At 42.4% G+C, this 13,330-nt stretch overlaps 1 protein-coding gene across 42 annotated transcripts in view; it reads left to right on the top strand.

The window, feature by feature from the left end:
* Nucleotides 1-13,330, top strand: part of herc1 (HECT and RLD domain containing E3 ubiquitin protein ligase family member 1) — a 218,697-nt gene that overhangs the window by 111,554 nt on the left and 93,813 nt on the right. For 22 of the 42 annotated variants that reach the window (XR_016492387.1, XR_016492384.1, XR_016492385.1 and 19 more), the window contains 6 exons: nucleotides 277-399; nucleotides 2,844-3,084; nucleotides 4,120-4,241; nucleotides 10,160-10,380; nucleotides 12,113-12,399; nucleotides 12,541-12,593. Coding sequence is in view for 38 of the 42 variants with exons in the window: in XM_090223301.1 (XP_090079427.1) it covers nucleotides 277-399; nucleotides 2,844-3,084; nucleotides 4,120-4,241; nucleotides 10,160-10,380; nucleotides 12,113-12,399; nucleotides 12,541-12,593 (1,047 nt within the window). In the remaining 4 variants the exon portion in view is untranslated. The remainder of the gene's footprint in view (nucleotides 1-276; nucleotides 400-2,843; nucleotides 3,085-4,119; nucleotides 4,242-10,159; nucleotides 10,381-12,112; nucleotides 12,400-12,540; nucleotides 12,594-13,330) is intronic. The other 20 variants (XM_090223298.1, XM_090223297.1, XM_090223286.1 and 17 more) reach the window with 3 other exon arrangements.

Below are 13,330 nucleotides of genomic sequence, written 5' to 3'. Positions count from 1 at the left end.
GGTAACATCCTGTTTGTCTCTGTATGTGATGGTAACATCCTGTTTGTCTCTGTATGTGATGGTAACGTCCTGTTTGTCTCTGTATGTGATGGTAACGTCCTGTTTGTCTCTGTATGTGATGGTAACATCCTGTTTGTCTCTGTATGTGATGGTAACATCCTGTTTGCCTCTGTATGTGATGGTAACATCCTGTTTGTCTCTGTATGTGATGGTAACATCCTGTTTGTCTCTGTATGTGATGGTAACTTCCTGTCCTCTAATTATTGTCCTCTCTAGCCCTGTCGGACCCCAGCAGCAGACTGTCCACCTCCCCTCCCCCCCCGGCCATCGCTGTGCCCCTCCTGGAGATGGGCTTCTCTCTGAGGCAGATCACCAAGGCTCTGGAGGCTACAGGGACAGGTACAGACTTCACTCACTATACACTACCTCATACCAAGACTACAGGTACAGACTTCACTACATTACCTTATACCAAGACTACAGGTACAGACTTCACTACATTACCTCATACCAAGACTACAGGTACAGACTTCACTACACTACCTCATACCAAGACTACAGGTACAGACTTCACTACATTACCTCATACCAAGACTACAGGTACAGACTTCACTACACTACCTCATACCAAGACTACAGGTACAGACTTCACTATACATTACCTCATACCAAGACTACAGGTACAGACTTCACTATACACTACCTCATACCAAGACTACAGGTACAGACTTCTCTATACATTACCTCATACCAAGACTACAGGTACAGACTTCACTGTACACTACCTCATACCAAGACTACAGGTACAGACTTCACTATACATTACCTCATACCAAGACTACAGGTACAGACTTCTCTATACATTACCTCATACCAAGACTACAGGTACAGACTTCACTGTACACTACCTCATACCAAGACTACAGGTACAGACTTCACTACATTACCTTATACCAAGACTACAGGTACAGACTTCACTACATTACCTCATACCAAGACTACAGGTACAGACTTCTCTATACATTACCTCATACCAAGACTACAGGTACAGACTTCACTGTACACTACCTCATACCAAGACTACAGGTACAGACTTCACTACATTACCTTATACCAAGACTACAGGTACAGACTTCACTACATTACCTCATACCAAGACTACAGGTACAGACTTCACTACACTACCTCATACCAAGACTACAGGTACAGACTTCACTACATTACCTCATACCAAGACTACAGGTACAGACTTCACTACACTACCTCATACCAAGACTACAGGTACAGACTTCACTATACATTACCTCATACCAAGACTACAGGTACAGACTTCACTATACACTACCTCATACCAAGACTACAGGTACAGACTTCACTATACACTACCTCATACCAAGACTACAGGTACAGACTTCACTATACATTATCTCATACCAAGACTACAGGTACAGACTTCACTATACACTACCTCATACCAAGACTACAGGTACAGACTTCACTATACATTATCTCATACCAAGACTACAGGTACAGACTTCACTATACACTACCTCATACCAAGACTACAGGTACAGACTTCACTATACACTACCTCATACCAAGACTACAGGTACAGACTTCACTATACACTACCTCATACCAAGACTACAGGTACAGACTTCACTACATTACCTCATACCAAGACTACAGGTACAGACTTCACTATACACTACCTCATACCAAGACTACAGGTACAGACTTCTCTATACACTACCTCATACCAAGACTACAGGTACAGACTTCAAGTCAAATGTTATTGGTCACATACACATGGTTAGCAGATGTTAATGCGAGTGTAGCGAAATGCTCGTGCTTCTAGTTCCAATGAGTAACAACCAATAAGTACAATAACTACCTAATACACACAAATCTAAGTAAAGAAATGAATAAGAATATGTACATATAAATATATGAATGAGTGATGGTACCGAACGGCATAGGCAAGATGTAGTAGATGGTATAGAGTACAGTATATACATATGAGATGAGTAATGTAGGCTATGGAAACATTATTGAAGTGACTAGTGATCCATTTATTAAAGTGGCCAATGATATCAGGTCTGTATGTTGGCAGCAGCCTCTCTATGTTAGTGATGGCTGTTTGACAGTCTGATGGGACCGCCGAGTGTTGTAGTGTGTAAAAATTGTCTGTCCTGGGTTGTAACACTCACTACCGAGTTCCAAACTGCCTCTGTAAGCAACGACAGCACAAGAACTGTTCGTCGGGAGCTTCATGAAATGGGTTTCCATGGCTGAGCAGCTGCACACAAGCCTAAGATCACCATGTGGGCAATGCCAAGCGTCAGGCTGGAGTGGTGTAAAGCTCGCCGCCATTGGACTCTGGAGCAGTGGAAACACGTTCTCTAGAGTGATGAATCACGCTTCACCATCTGGCAGTCCGACTGACAAATCTGGTTTTGGCGGATGACAGGAGAACGCGAACCTGCCCTAATGCATAGTGCCAACTGTAAAGTTTGGTGGAGGAGGAATAATGGTCTGGGGCTGTTTTTCATGGTTCGGACTAGGCTCCTCAGTTCCAGTGAAGGGGAATCTTAATGCTACAGCATACGAGGATATTCTAGACTATTCTGTGCTTCCAACAAGTTTGGGGAAACCCGTTTCCTGTTTCACCCCCCCCATGGTAGCCCAACACTCTAACCTCGTGGCTACCTGCTCCCCCCCCCCCCCCCCGTTAGCAGCAAAACTGATGTTTATTTCACCAACAGTATGTCATCAGTTCCTATCCCCCCCCGTTAGCACCAACAGTATGTCATCAGTTCCCATCCCCCCCCCCCCCCCCCCAGGTACTCGTGGCGAGGCCGATGCCCAGAACATCACGGTACTGGCTATGTGGATGATAGAACACCCCGGAACAGAGGAGGACGAGGATGACAGTCACTCTAGAGGACAGGGGTCAGACAGCTCCTCGTGCCCAGGGGCCACAGCCTCGGGAGGGGGTAAGAGTCTGGAGAGGAGCTACCTACACTCCCCTGGAGATATGCCCAACGCTGACTCTGCAGACATGGAGGAGTGCTTCAGCGAGAGGTACAGTAACTGAAGCTGTTGTAGAGGACAGCCCCTCGGGGTCAGATATGCCTGTCTCCAGTCTTCTGTTACACATAGTGTGTGCTTAGTAGTACTCCCTGACGAAGGCCATGCAGCCGGAGGTTTTTAAACTTTGTTTCCATTGAACATGCCATACAAAATAAAGGCATTTTAATGAATTATATGAAGAGTGCCTTGGTCCTCTGGTCTTTTTGGTGCTTAGTAGCACTTGGATAAAACTGCTGTAGATTCAGTATTCAACGAACACATGCAGTACAGTATATATAGTATATATGCAGTACAGTACATATGTATTACAGTACAGTATATATGCAGTACAGTACATATGTATTACAGTACAGTATATATGCAGTACAGTACATATGTATTACAGTACAGTATATATGCAGTACAGTACATATGTATTACAGTACAGTATATATGCAGTACAGTACATATGTATTACAGTACAGTATATATGCAGTACAGTATATATATATATATATATATATGTATGTATGTACAGTATATATGCAGTACAGTATATATGTATTACAGTACAGTATATATATATATATATATATATATATATATATATATATATATATATGTATTACAGTACAGTATATATGCAGTACAGTATATATATATATATATATATATATCAAATCAAATAAAATTTAATTTGTCACATACACATGGTTAGCAGATGTTAATGCGAGTGTAGCGAAATGCTTGTGCTTCTAGTTCCGACAATGCAGTAATAACCAACAAGTAATCTAACTAACAATTCCAAAACTACTGTCTTATACACACAAGTGTAAAGGGATAAAGAATATGTACATAAAGATATATGAATGAGTGATGGTACAGAGCGGCATGTATTACAGTACGTCCTGCTACAGAGCTGAAAGAGTCAGGGATGCCGTCTATACTGTTTGCTATTGAAGTACTAGTTGTCATTGAAACCAATATTAGATCATCTCTTTCCATGTTTGTGATTTGTGTGAGGGCTGTGTTTGTGTGTCCCTGCAGTCCAGAGGGGCTGGACCAGGACAGTGCCTCTGCCTCCGCTGGTCCAACCCCCAGAGGGCGCTCTGCTGTCAGCAGGAAACACCGCTTTGACCTGGCTGCTAGGACACTGCTGGCCCGCGCTGGTGAGACTCTTTCTCTGTCTCTCTCTCTCTCTCTCTCTGTCTCTCTCTCTCTCTGCCTCTGTTTCTCTCTGGGTCTCTGTCTCTGTGTCTCTCTGTCTCTCTCTCTCTGTGTCTCTCTCTCTCTGTGTCCCTGTCTCTCTCTCTCTGTCTCTCTCTGTCTCTCTTTCTCTGTCTCTCTGTGTGTCTCTCTCTCTGTGTCTTTGTCTCTCTGTCTCTCTCTTTCTCTATGTCTCGCGCTCTCTGTCTCGCGCTGGTGAGACTCTCTCTGTCTCTCTCTCTGTCTCTCTGTCTGTCTGTCTGTCTCTCTCTCTCTCTGTCTCTCTCTCTTTCTCTCTGTCTCGCGCTGGTGAGACTCTCTGTCTCTCTCTGTCTCTCTCTGTCTCTTTCTATGTCTCTCTGTCTCTCTCTTTCTCTCTTTCTCTCTCTCTGTCTCTTTCTGTGTCTCTCTCTCTCTCTCTCTCTCTCTCTCTCTCTCTCTCTCTCTCTCTCTCTCTCTCTCTCTCTCTCTCTCTAATAGGGAGCCAATTTGCAGCAGACATATAGTGAGCAATATGTTTGGAACATCAACTTGCAATGAACAGCACTGAATCACAATACATATAGAATCATGATAATCACAATAAATATGGTATCGACATCTAAGTATGGTGATACTATGGTATGGTGATAATATGGTATGGTGATAATATGGTATGGTGATAATATGGTATGGTGATAATATGGTATGGTGAGGTCCCTCAGTATGGTGATAATATGGTATGGTGATAATATGGTATGGTGGTAATATGGTATGATGAGGTCTCTCAGTATGGTGATAATATGGTATGGTGATAATATGGTATGGTGAGGTCTCTCAGTATGGTGATAATATGGTATGGTGATAATATGGTATGGTGAGGTCTCTCAGTATGGTGATAATATGGTATGGTGATAATATGGTATGGTGAGGTCTCTCAGTATGGTGATAATGTGGTATGGTGATAATATGGTATGGTGATAATATGGTATGGTGAGGTCTCTCAGTATGGTGATAATATGGTATGGTGATAATATGGTAAGGTGATAATATGGTATGGTGAGGTCTCTCAGTATGGTGATAATATGGTATGGTGATAATATGGTATGGTGAGGTCTCTCAGTATGGTGATAATATGGTATGGTGATAATATGGTAAGGTGGTAATATGGTATGGTGAGGTCTCAGTATGGTGATAATATGGTATGGTGATAATATGGTATGGTGAGGTCTCTCAGTATGGTGATAATATGGTAAGGTGATAATATGGTATGGTGATAATATGGTATGGTGATAATATGGTATGGTGATAATATGGTATGGTGATAATATGGTATGGTGATGATATGGTATGGTGAGGTCTCTCAGTATGGTGATAATATGGTATGGTGGTAATATGGTATATGGTATGGTGATAATATGGTATGGTGATAATATGGTATGGTGATGATATGGTATGGTGAGGTCTCTCAGTATGGTGATAATATGGTATGGTGATAATATGGTATGGTGAGGTCCCTCAGTATGGTGATAATATGGTATGGTGATAATATGGTATGGTGATAATATGGTATGGTGAGGTCTCTCAGTATGGTGATAATATGGTATGGTGATAATATGGTATGGTGATAATATGGTATGGTGAGGTCTCTCAGTATGGTGATAATATGGTATGGTGATAATATGGTATGGTGATAATATGGTATGGTGATAATATGGTATTGGGAGGTCCCATCCATCTCTCCTCTCTAGCTGGTCTGTACCGCTCGGTGCAGGCCCATCACAACCAGTCTCAAAGATATGGTTCAACCCTACAGCAGAACCCTGGAGCTCTGTGTCACTAACCTTCTATACTATTCTAACATATACCCTCTCCTCTATTCTATTCTAACATATACCCTCTCCTCTCCTCTATACTATTCTAACATATACCCTCTCCTCTATACTATTCTAACATATACCCTCTCCTCTATTCTATTATATTCTAACATATACCCTCTCCTCTATACTATTCTAACATATACCCTCTCCTCTATACTATTCTAACATATACCCTCTCCTCTATTATATTCTAACATATACCCTCTCCTCTATTCTATTCTAACATATACCCTCTCCTCTATTCTATTCTAACATATACCCTCTCCTCTATTCTATTCTAACATATACCCTCTCCTCTATTCTATTCTAACATATACCCTCCCCTCTCCTCTATTCTATTATAACATATACCCTCTCCTCTATTCTATTCTAACATATACCCTCTCCTCTATTCTATTCTAACATATACCCTCTCCTCTATTCTATTCTAACATATACCCTCTCCTCTATACTATTATAACATATACCCTCTCCTCTATTCTATTCTAACATATACCCTCTCCTCTATACTATTATAACATATACCCTCTCCTCTATACTATTATATTCTAACATATACCCTCTCCTCTATACTATTATAACATATACCCTCTCCTCTATACTATTATAACATATACCCTCTCCTCTATTCTATTCTAACATATACCCTCTCCTCTATTCTATTCTAACATATACCCTCTCCTCTATACTATTCTAACATATACCCTCTCCTCTATTCTATTCTAACATATACCCTCTCCTCTATACTATTCTAACATATACCCTCTCCTCTATACTATTATAACATATACCCTCTCCTCTATTCTATTATAACATATACCCTCTCCTCTATACTATTATATTCTAACATATACCCTCTCCTCTATACTATTCTAACATATACCCTCTCCTCTATACTATTATAACATATACCCTCTCCTCTATACTATTATATTCTAACATATACCCTCTCCTCTATACTATTCTAACATATACCCTCTCCTCTATTCTATTCTAACATATACCCTCTCCTCTCCTCTATACTATTCTAACATATACCCTCTCCTCTATTCTATTCTAACATATACCCTCTCCTTTCCTCTATACTATTATAACATATACCCTCTCCTCTATACTATTATATTCTAACATATACCCTCTCCTCTATACTATTATAACATATACCCTCTCCTCTATTCTATTCTAACATATACCCTCTCCTCTATTCTATTCTAACATATACCCTCTCCTCTATACTATTCTAACATATACCCTCTCCTCTATTCTATTCTAACATATACCCTCTCCTCTATACTATTCTATTCTAACATATACCCTCTCCTCTATTCTATTCTAACATATACCCTCTCCTCTATTCTATTCTAACATATACCCTCTCCTCTATACTATTCTAACATATACCCTCTCCTCTATACTATTATATTCTAACATATACCCTCTCCTCTATTCTATTCTAACATATACCCTCTCCTCTATACTATTCTAACATATACCCTCTCCTCTATACTATTATATTCTAACATATACCCTCTCCTCTATTCTATTCTAACATATACCCTCTCCTCTATACTATTCTATTCTAACATATACCCTCTCCTCTATTCTATTCTAACATATACCCTCTCCTCTATTCTATTCTAACATATACCCTCTCCTCTATACTATTCTAACATATACCCTCTCCTCTATTCTATTCTAACATATACCCTCTCCTCTATTCTATTCTAACATATACCCTCTCCTCTATACTATTATATTCTAACATATACCCTCTCCTCTATACTATTATAACATATACCCTCTCCTCTATACTATTATATTCTAACATATACCCTCTCCTCTATACTATTATATTCTAACATATACCCTCTCCTCTATTCTATTCTAACATATACCCTCTCCTCTATTCTATTCTAACATATACCCTCTCCTCTATACTATTCTATTCTAACATATACCCTCTCCTCTATTCTATTCTAACATATACCCTCTCCTCTATACTATTATATTCTAACATATACCCTCTCCTCTATTCTATTCTAACATATACCCTCTCCTCTATACTATTATATTCTAACATATACCCTCTCCTCTATACTATTATAACATATACCCTCTCCTCTATACTATTCTATTCTAACATATACCCTCTCCTCTATTCTATTCTAACATATACCCTCTCCTCTATACTATTCTATTCTAACATATACCCTCTCCTCTATACTATTCTAACATATACCCTCTCCTCTATTCTATTCTAACATATACCCTCTCCTCTATACTATTCTATTCTAACATATACCCTCTCCTCTATTCTATTCTAACATATACCCTCTCCTCTATACTATTCTATTCTAACATATACCCTCTCCTCTATACTATTCTATTCTAACATATACCCTCTCCTCTATACTATTCTAACATATACCCTCTCCTCTATACTATTCTAACATATACCCTCTCCTCTCCTCTATACTATTATATTCTAACATATACCCTCTCCTCTATACTATTATATTCTAACATATACCCTCTCCTCTATACTATTCTATTCTAACATATACCCTCTCCTTTCCTCTATACTATTATAACATATACCCTCTCCTCTATACTATTATATTCTAACATATACCCTCTCCTCTATACTATTATAACATATACCCTCTCCTCTATACTATTCTAACATATACCCTCTCCTCTATACTATTATAACATATACCCTCTCCTCTATACTATTATAACATATACCCTCTCCTCTATACTATTATATTCTAACATATACCCTCTCCTCTATACTATTATATTCTAACATATACCCTCTCCTCTATACTATTATAACATATACCCTCTCCTCTATACTATTATAACATATACCCTCTCCTCTATTCTATTCTAACATATACCCTCTCCTCTATTCTATTCTAACATATACCATCTCCTCTATACTATTATAACATATACCCTCTCCTCTATTCTATTCTAACATATACCCTCTCCTCTATACTATTATAACATATACCCTCTCCTCTATTCTATTATAACATAAACCCTCTCCTCTATACTATTATATTCTAACATATACCCTCTCCTCTATACTATTATAACATATACCCTCTCCTCTATACTATTATAACATATACCCTCTCCTCTATTCTATTCTAACATATACCCTCTCCTCTATACTATTATAACATATACCCTCTCCTCTATACTATTATAACATATACCCTCTCCTCTATACTATTATATTCTAACATATACCCTCTCCTCTATACTATTATAACATATACCCTCTCCTCTATACTATTATAACATATACCCTCTCCTCTATACTATTATAACATATACCCTCTCCTCTATACTATTATAACATATACCCTCTCCTCTATACTATTATATTCTAACATATACCCTCTCCTCTATTCTATTCTAACATATACCCTCTCCTCTATACTATTATAACATATACCCTCTCCTCTATACTATTCTAACATATACCCTCTCCTCTATTCTATTCTAACATATACCCTCTCCTCTATACTATTCTAACATATACCCTCTCCTCTATTCTATTATAACATATGCCCTCTCCTCTATTCTATTATAACATAAACCCTCTCCTCTCCTCTATACTATTCTAACATGTACCCTCTCCTGTAGCTGGTCTGTACCGCTCGGTGCTGTTGTAACATATACCCTCTCCTGTAGCTGGTCTGTACTGTTGTAACATATACCCTCTCCTGTAGCTGGTCTGTACTGTTGTAACATCTACCCTCTCCTGTAGCTGGTCTGTATCGCTCTAACATGTACCCTCTCCTGTAGCTGGTCTGTACCGCTCGGTGCTGTTGTAACATCTACCCTCTCCTGTAGCTGGTCTGTACTGTTGTAACATGTACCCTCTCCTGTAGCTGGTCTGTACCGCTCTAACATGTACCCTCTCCTGTAGCTGGTCTGTACCGCTCTAACATGTACCCTCTCCTGTAGCTGGTCTGTATCGCTCTAACATGTATCCTCTCCTGTAGCTGGTCTGTACCGCTCGGTGCAGGCCCATCACAGCCAGGCTCGTAGAGAGGGCAGTGCCCTACAGCAGGACACTGGACCTCTGTATGACTTTAACCTCGACGAGGAGCTGGAGCTGGAGCTGGACGAGGAGACCATGGAGGCCATGTTCGGTCAGGACCTGGCCAGCGACACTGACATCCTGGGCATGTGGATCCCAGAGGTACTGGACTGGCCAACATGGGTGTGTGTGAGCGCAGGGTTTTGCTGCTTCCTTTTCGTCGCCTCGACTAATAAGGTCTTCATCCTGACTTTCCACGTCACTAAACGTCTCTCAGTGGGGAGACTGACGTGGAAGTTTAGGGTTTAGACTCTCACCAGCTAACTTTCACTCACACACTCATTCACTTGGGTGCTGTAAAATGCTACCTGTCTGCTTAGAGAGGTTGATGCTTACTCACTATCACACACTCAAACACGCATGCACACACGCACACGCACATACACACACATTCTCAAACTATCTCCCTGTCTTACACACACACACACACACGCACACACACACACTCAAACTATCTCTCACACACACACACACACACACACACACACACACACACACACACACACACATACACACACACACACATGCTCAAACTCTCACACACACACACACATACACATACACACACACACACACATGCTCAAACTCTCACTCACACACACACACATACACACACACACACACGCTCAAACTCTCACTCACACACACACACACACACACACATTGCATCATGCTCTGCCACTGACTACCCATGGCAGTGATTTATGTCGTTAGCCTAACTAGCATGCTGTGGATGGGATGTCAATGGGGTTTGCTAGTAAATCAGGTGGAACGCTAACATGCTAATGGTGATTACAGTGGGTGGCATTGATCATCAAGTCTTGTTGCTTGTGGTTAATTCATGGCTAATCCTCTTGTTGCCATGGTATCATGTTGTCTATTCTGCTGTCATACTCAGCTGTCTGTTAGTGGCATCATGCTATTGATGTCCTAGATAGGAACTGACTTTGTGTTCACGTCTCTGTGTGTCCCCTCTCTGTCTCCGTGTCCCCTCCCTGTCTCCGTGTCCCCTCCCTGTCTCCGTGTTCCCTTCCCTGTCTCTGTGTCCCCTCCCTGTCTCTGTGTCCCCTCCCTGTCTCCGTGTCCCCTCCCTGTCTCCGTGTCCCCTCCCTGTCTCCGTGTCCCCTCCCTGTCTCCGTGTCCCCTCCCTGTCTCCGTGTCCCCTCCCTCTCCTCCCTGTCTCCGTGTCCCCTCCCTCTCCTCCCTGTCTCCGTGTCCCCTCCCTCTCCTCCCTGCCTCTGTGTCCCCTCCCTGTCTCTGTGTCCCCTCCCTGTCTCCGTGTCCCCTCCCTCTCCTCCCTGTCTCCGTGTCCCCTCCCTCTCCTCCCTGTCTCCGTGTCCCCTCCCTGTCTCCGTGTCCCCTCCCTGTCTCTGTGTCCCCTCCCTGTCTCCGTGTCCCCTCCCTGTCTCCGTGTCCCCTCCCTGTCTCCGTGTCCCCTCCCTGTCTCCGTGTCCCCTCCCTGTCTCCGTGTCCCCTCCCTGTCTCCGTGTCCCCTCTCTGTCTCCGTGTCCCCTCTCTGTCTCCGTGTCCCCTCTCTGTCTCCGTGTCCCCTCCCTGTCTCCGTGTCCCCTCCCTGTCCCCTCCCTGTCTCCGTGTCCCCTTTCTGTCTCCGTGTCCCCTCCATGTCCCCCACTCCCCTCCCTCTCCTCCTTGTCTCCGTGTCCCCTCCCTGTCTCCGTGTCCCCTCCCTCCCCTCCCTGTCTCCGTGTCCCCTCCCTCCCTTCCCTGTCTCCATGTCCCCTCCCTCCCCTCCCTGTCTCCGTGTCCCCTTCCTGTCTCCGTGTCCCCTCCCTCCCCTCCCTGTCTCCGTGTCCCCTCCCTCCCCTCTCTGTCTCCGTGTCCCCTCCCCTGGCAGCATGTGTGTGAGACAGAGGAACGAGACGAGGTGGTAGTGTGTGAGTTGTGTGAGGCTAGCGTTGCCAACTTCAACCAGCACATGAAGAAGAGCCACCCTGGCTGCGGGCGCAGCGCCAACCGACAGGGTTACCGGAGCAACGGCTCCTACGTAGACGGGTGGTTCGGAGGGGAGTGCGGCAGCGGCAACCCCTACTACCTCCTCTGTGGTAGCTGTCGGGACAAACACCTGGCGGTTAAGAGTAAAACCACAGTCCCCGTGACGGAGAGGTCAGTGGCGGACAGAAGGTGACGCGCCAGGGTTTTTTTTTAAATTACAGACTTGTGACTCTTGTGTTGTACAACTGAAACTTAAGATTCGATACACACTGTTTAACAGTGACGAGATGATGTTGTGATCACTAACCACGTGTCATGGTCCATGTTCAGATATAAAGGACTCGCCCCGGACCTGTTGGGGAAGCAGGACAGTGTCTATGAAGGTACCGGTTCTGATTAAACATGATGATTCACTTGTTCCAGAGGTTCTTGTCCCTGATCATATGAATGACTGGTTCCACTGTAGCTTTATGGCTGATAGTATGACTGTTATTCTCTATAACCACGTGGCTGATAGTATGACTGTTATTCTCTATAACCACGTGGCTGATAGTATGACTGTTATTCTCTATAACCACGTGGCTGATAGTATGACTGTTATTCTCTATAACCACGTGGCTGATAGTATGACTGTTATTCTCTATAACCACGTGGCTGATAGTATGACTGTCATTCTCTATAACCACGTGGCTGATAGTATGACTGTTATTCTCTATAACCACGTGGCTGATAGTATGACTGTTATTCTCTATAACCACGTGGCTGATAGTATGACTGTCATTCTCTATAACCACGTGGCTGATAGTATGACTGTTATTCTCTATAACCACGTGGCTGATAGTATGACTGTTATTCTCTATAACCACGTGGCTGATAGTATGACTGTTATTCTCTATAACCACGTGGCTGATAGTATGACTGTTATTCTCTATAACCACGTGGCTGATAGTATGACTGTCATTCTCTATAACCACGTGGCTGATAGTATGACTGTGTTATTCTCTATAACCACGTGGCTGATAGTATGACTGTTATTCTCTAACCACATGGCTGATAGTGTGACTGTCATTCTCTATAACCACGTGGCTGATAGTATGACTGTTATTCTCTATAACCACGT

The sequence above is a fragment of the Oncorhynchus mykiss genome, chromosome 26, assembly GCF_057628025.1.
Source record: "Oncorhynchus mykiss isolate SJ-2025 chromosome 26, ASM5762802v1, whole genome shotgun sequence".
Classification (NCBI taxonomy): domain Eukaryota; kingdom Metazoa; phylum Chordata; class Actinopteri; order Salmoniformes; family Salmonidae; genus Oncorhynchus; species Oncorhynchus mykiss.
This window is presented reverse-complemented; position numbering and strand designations above follow the sequence as displayed.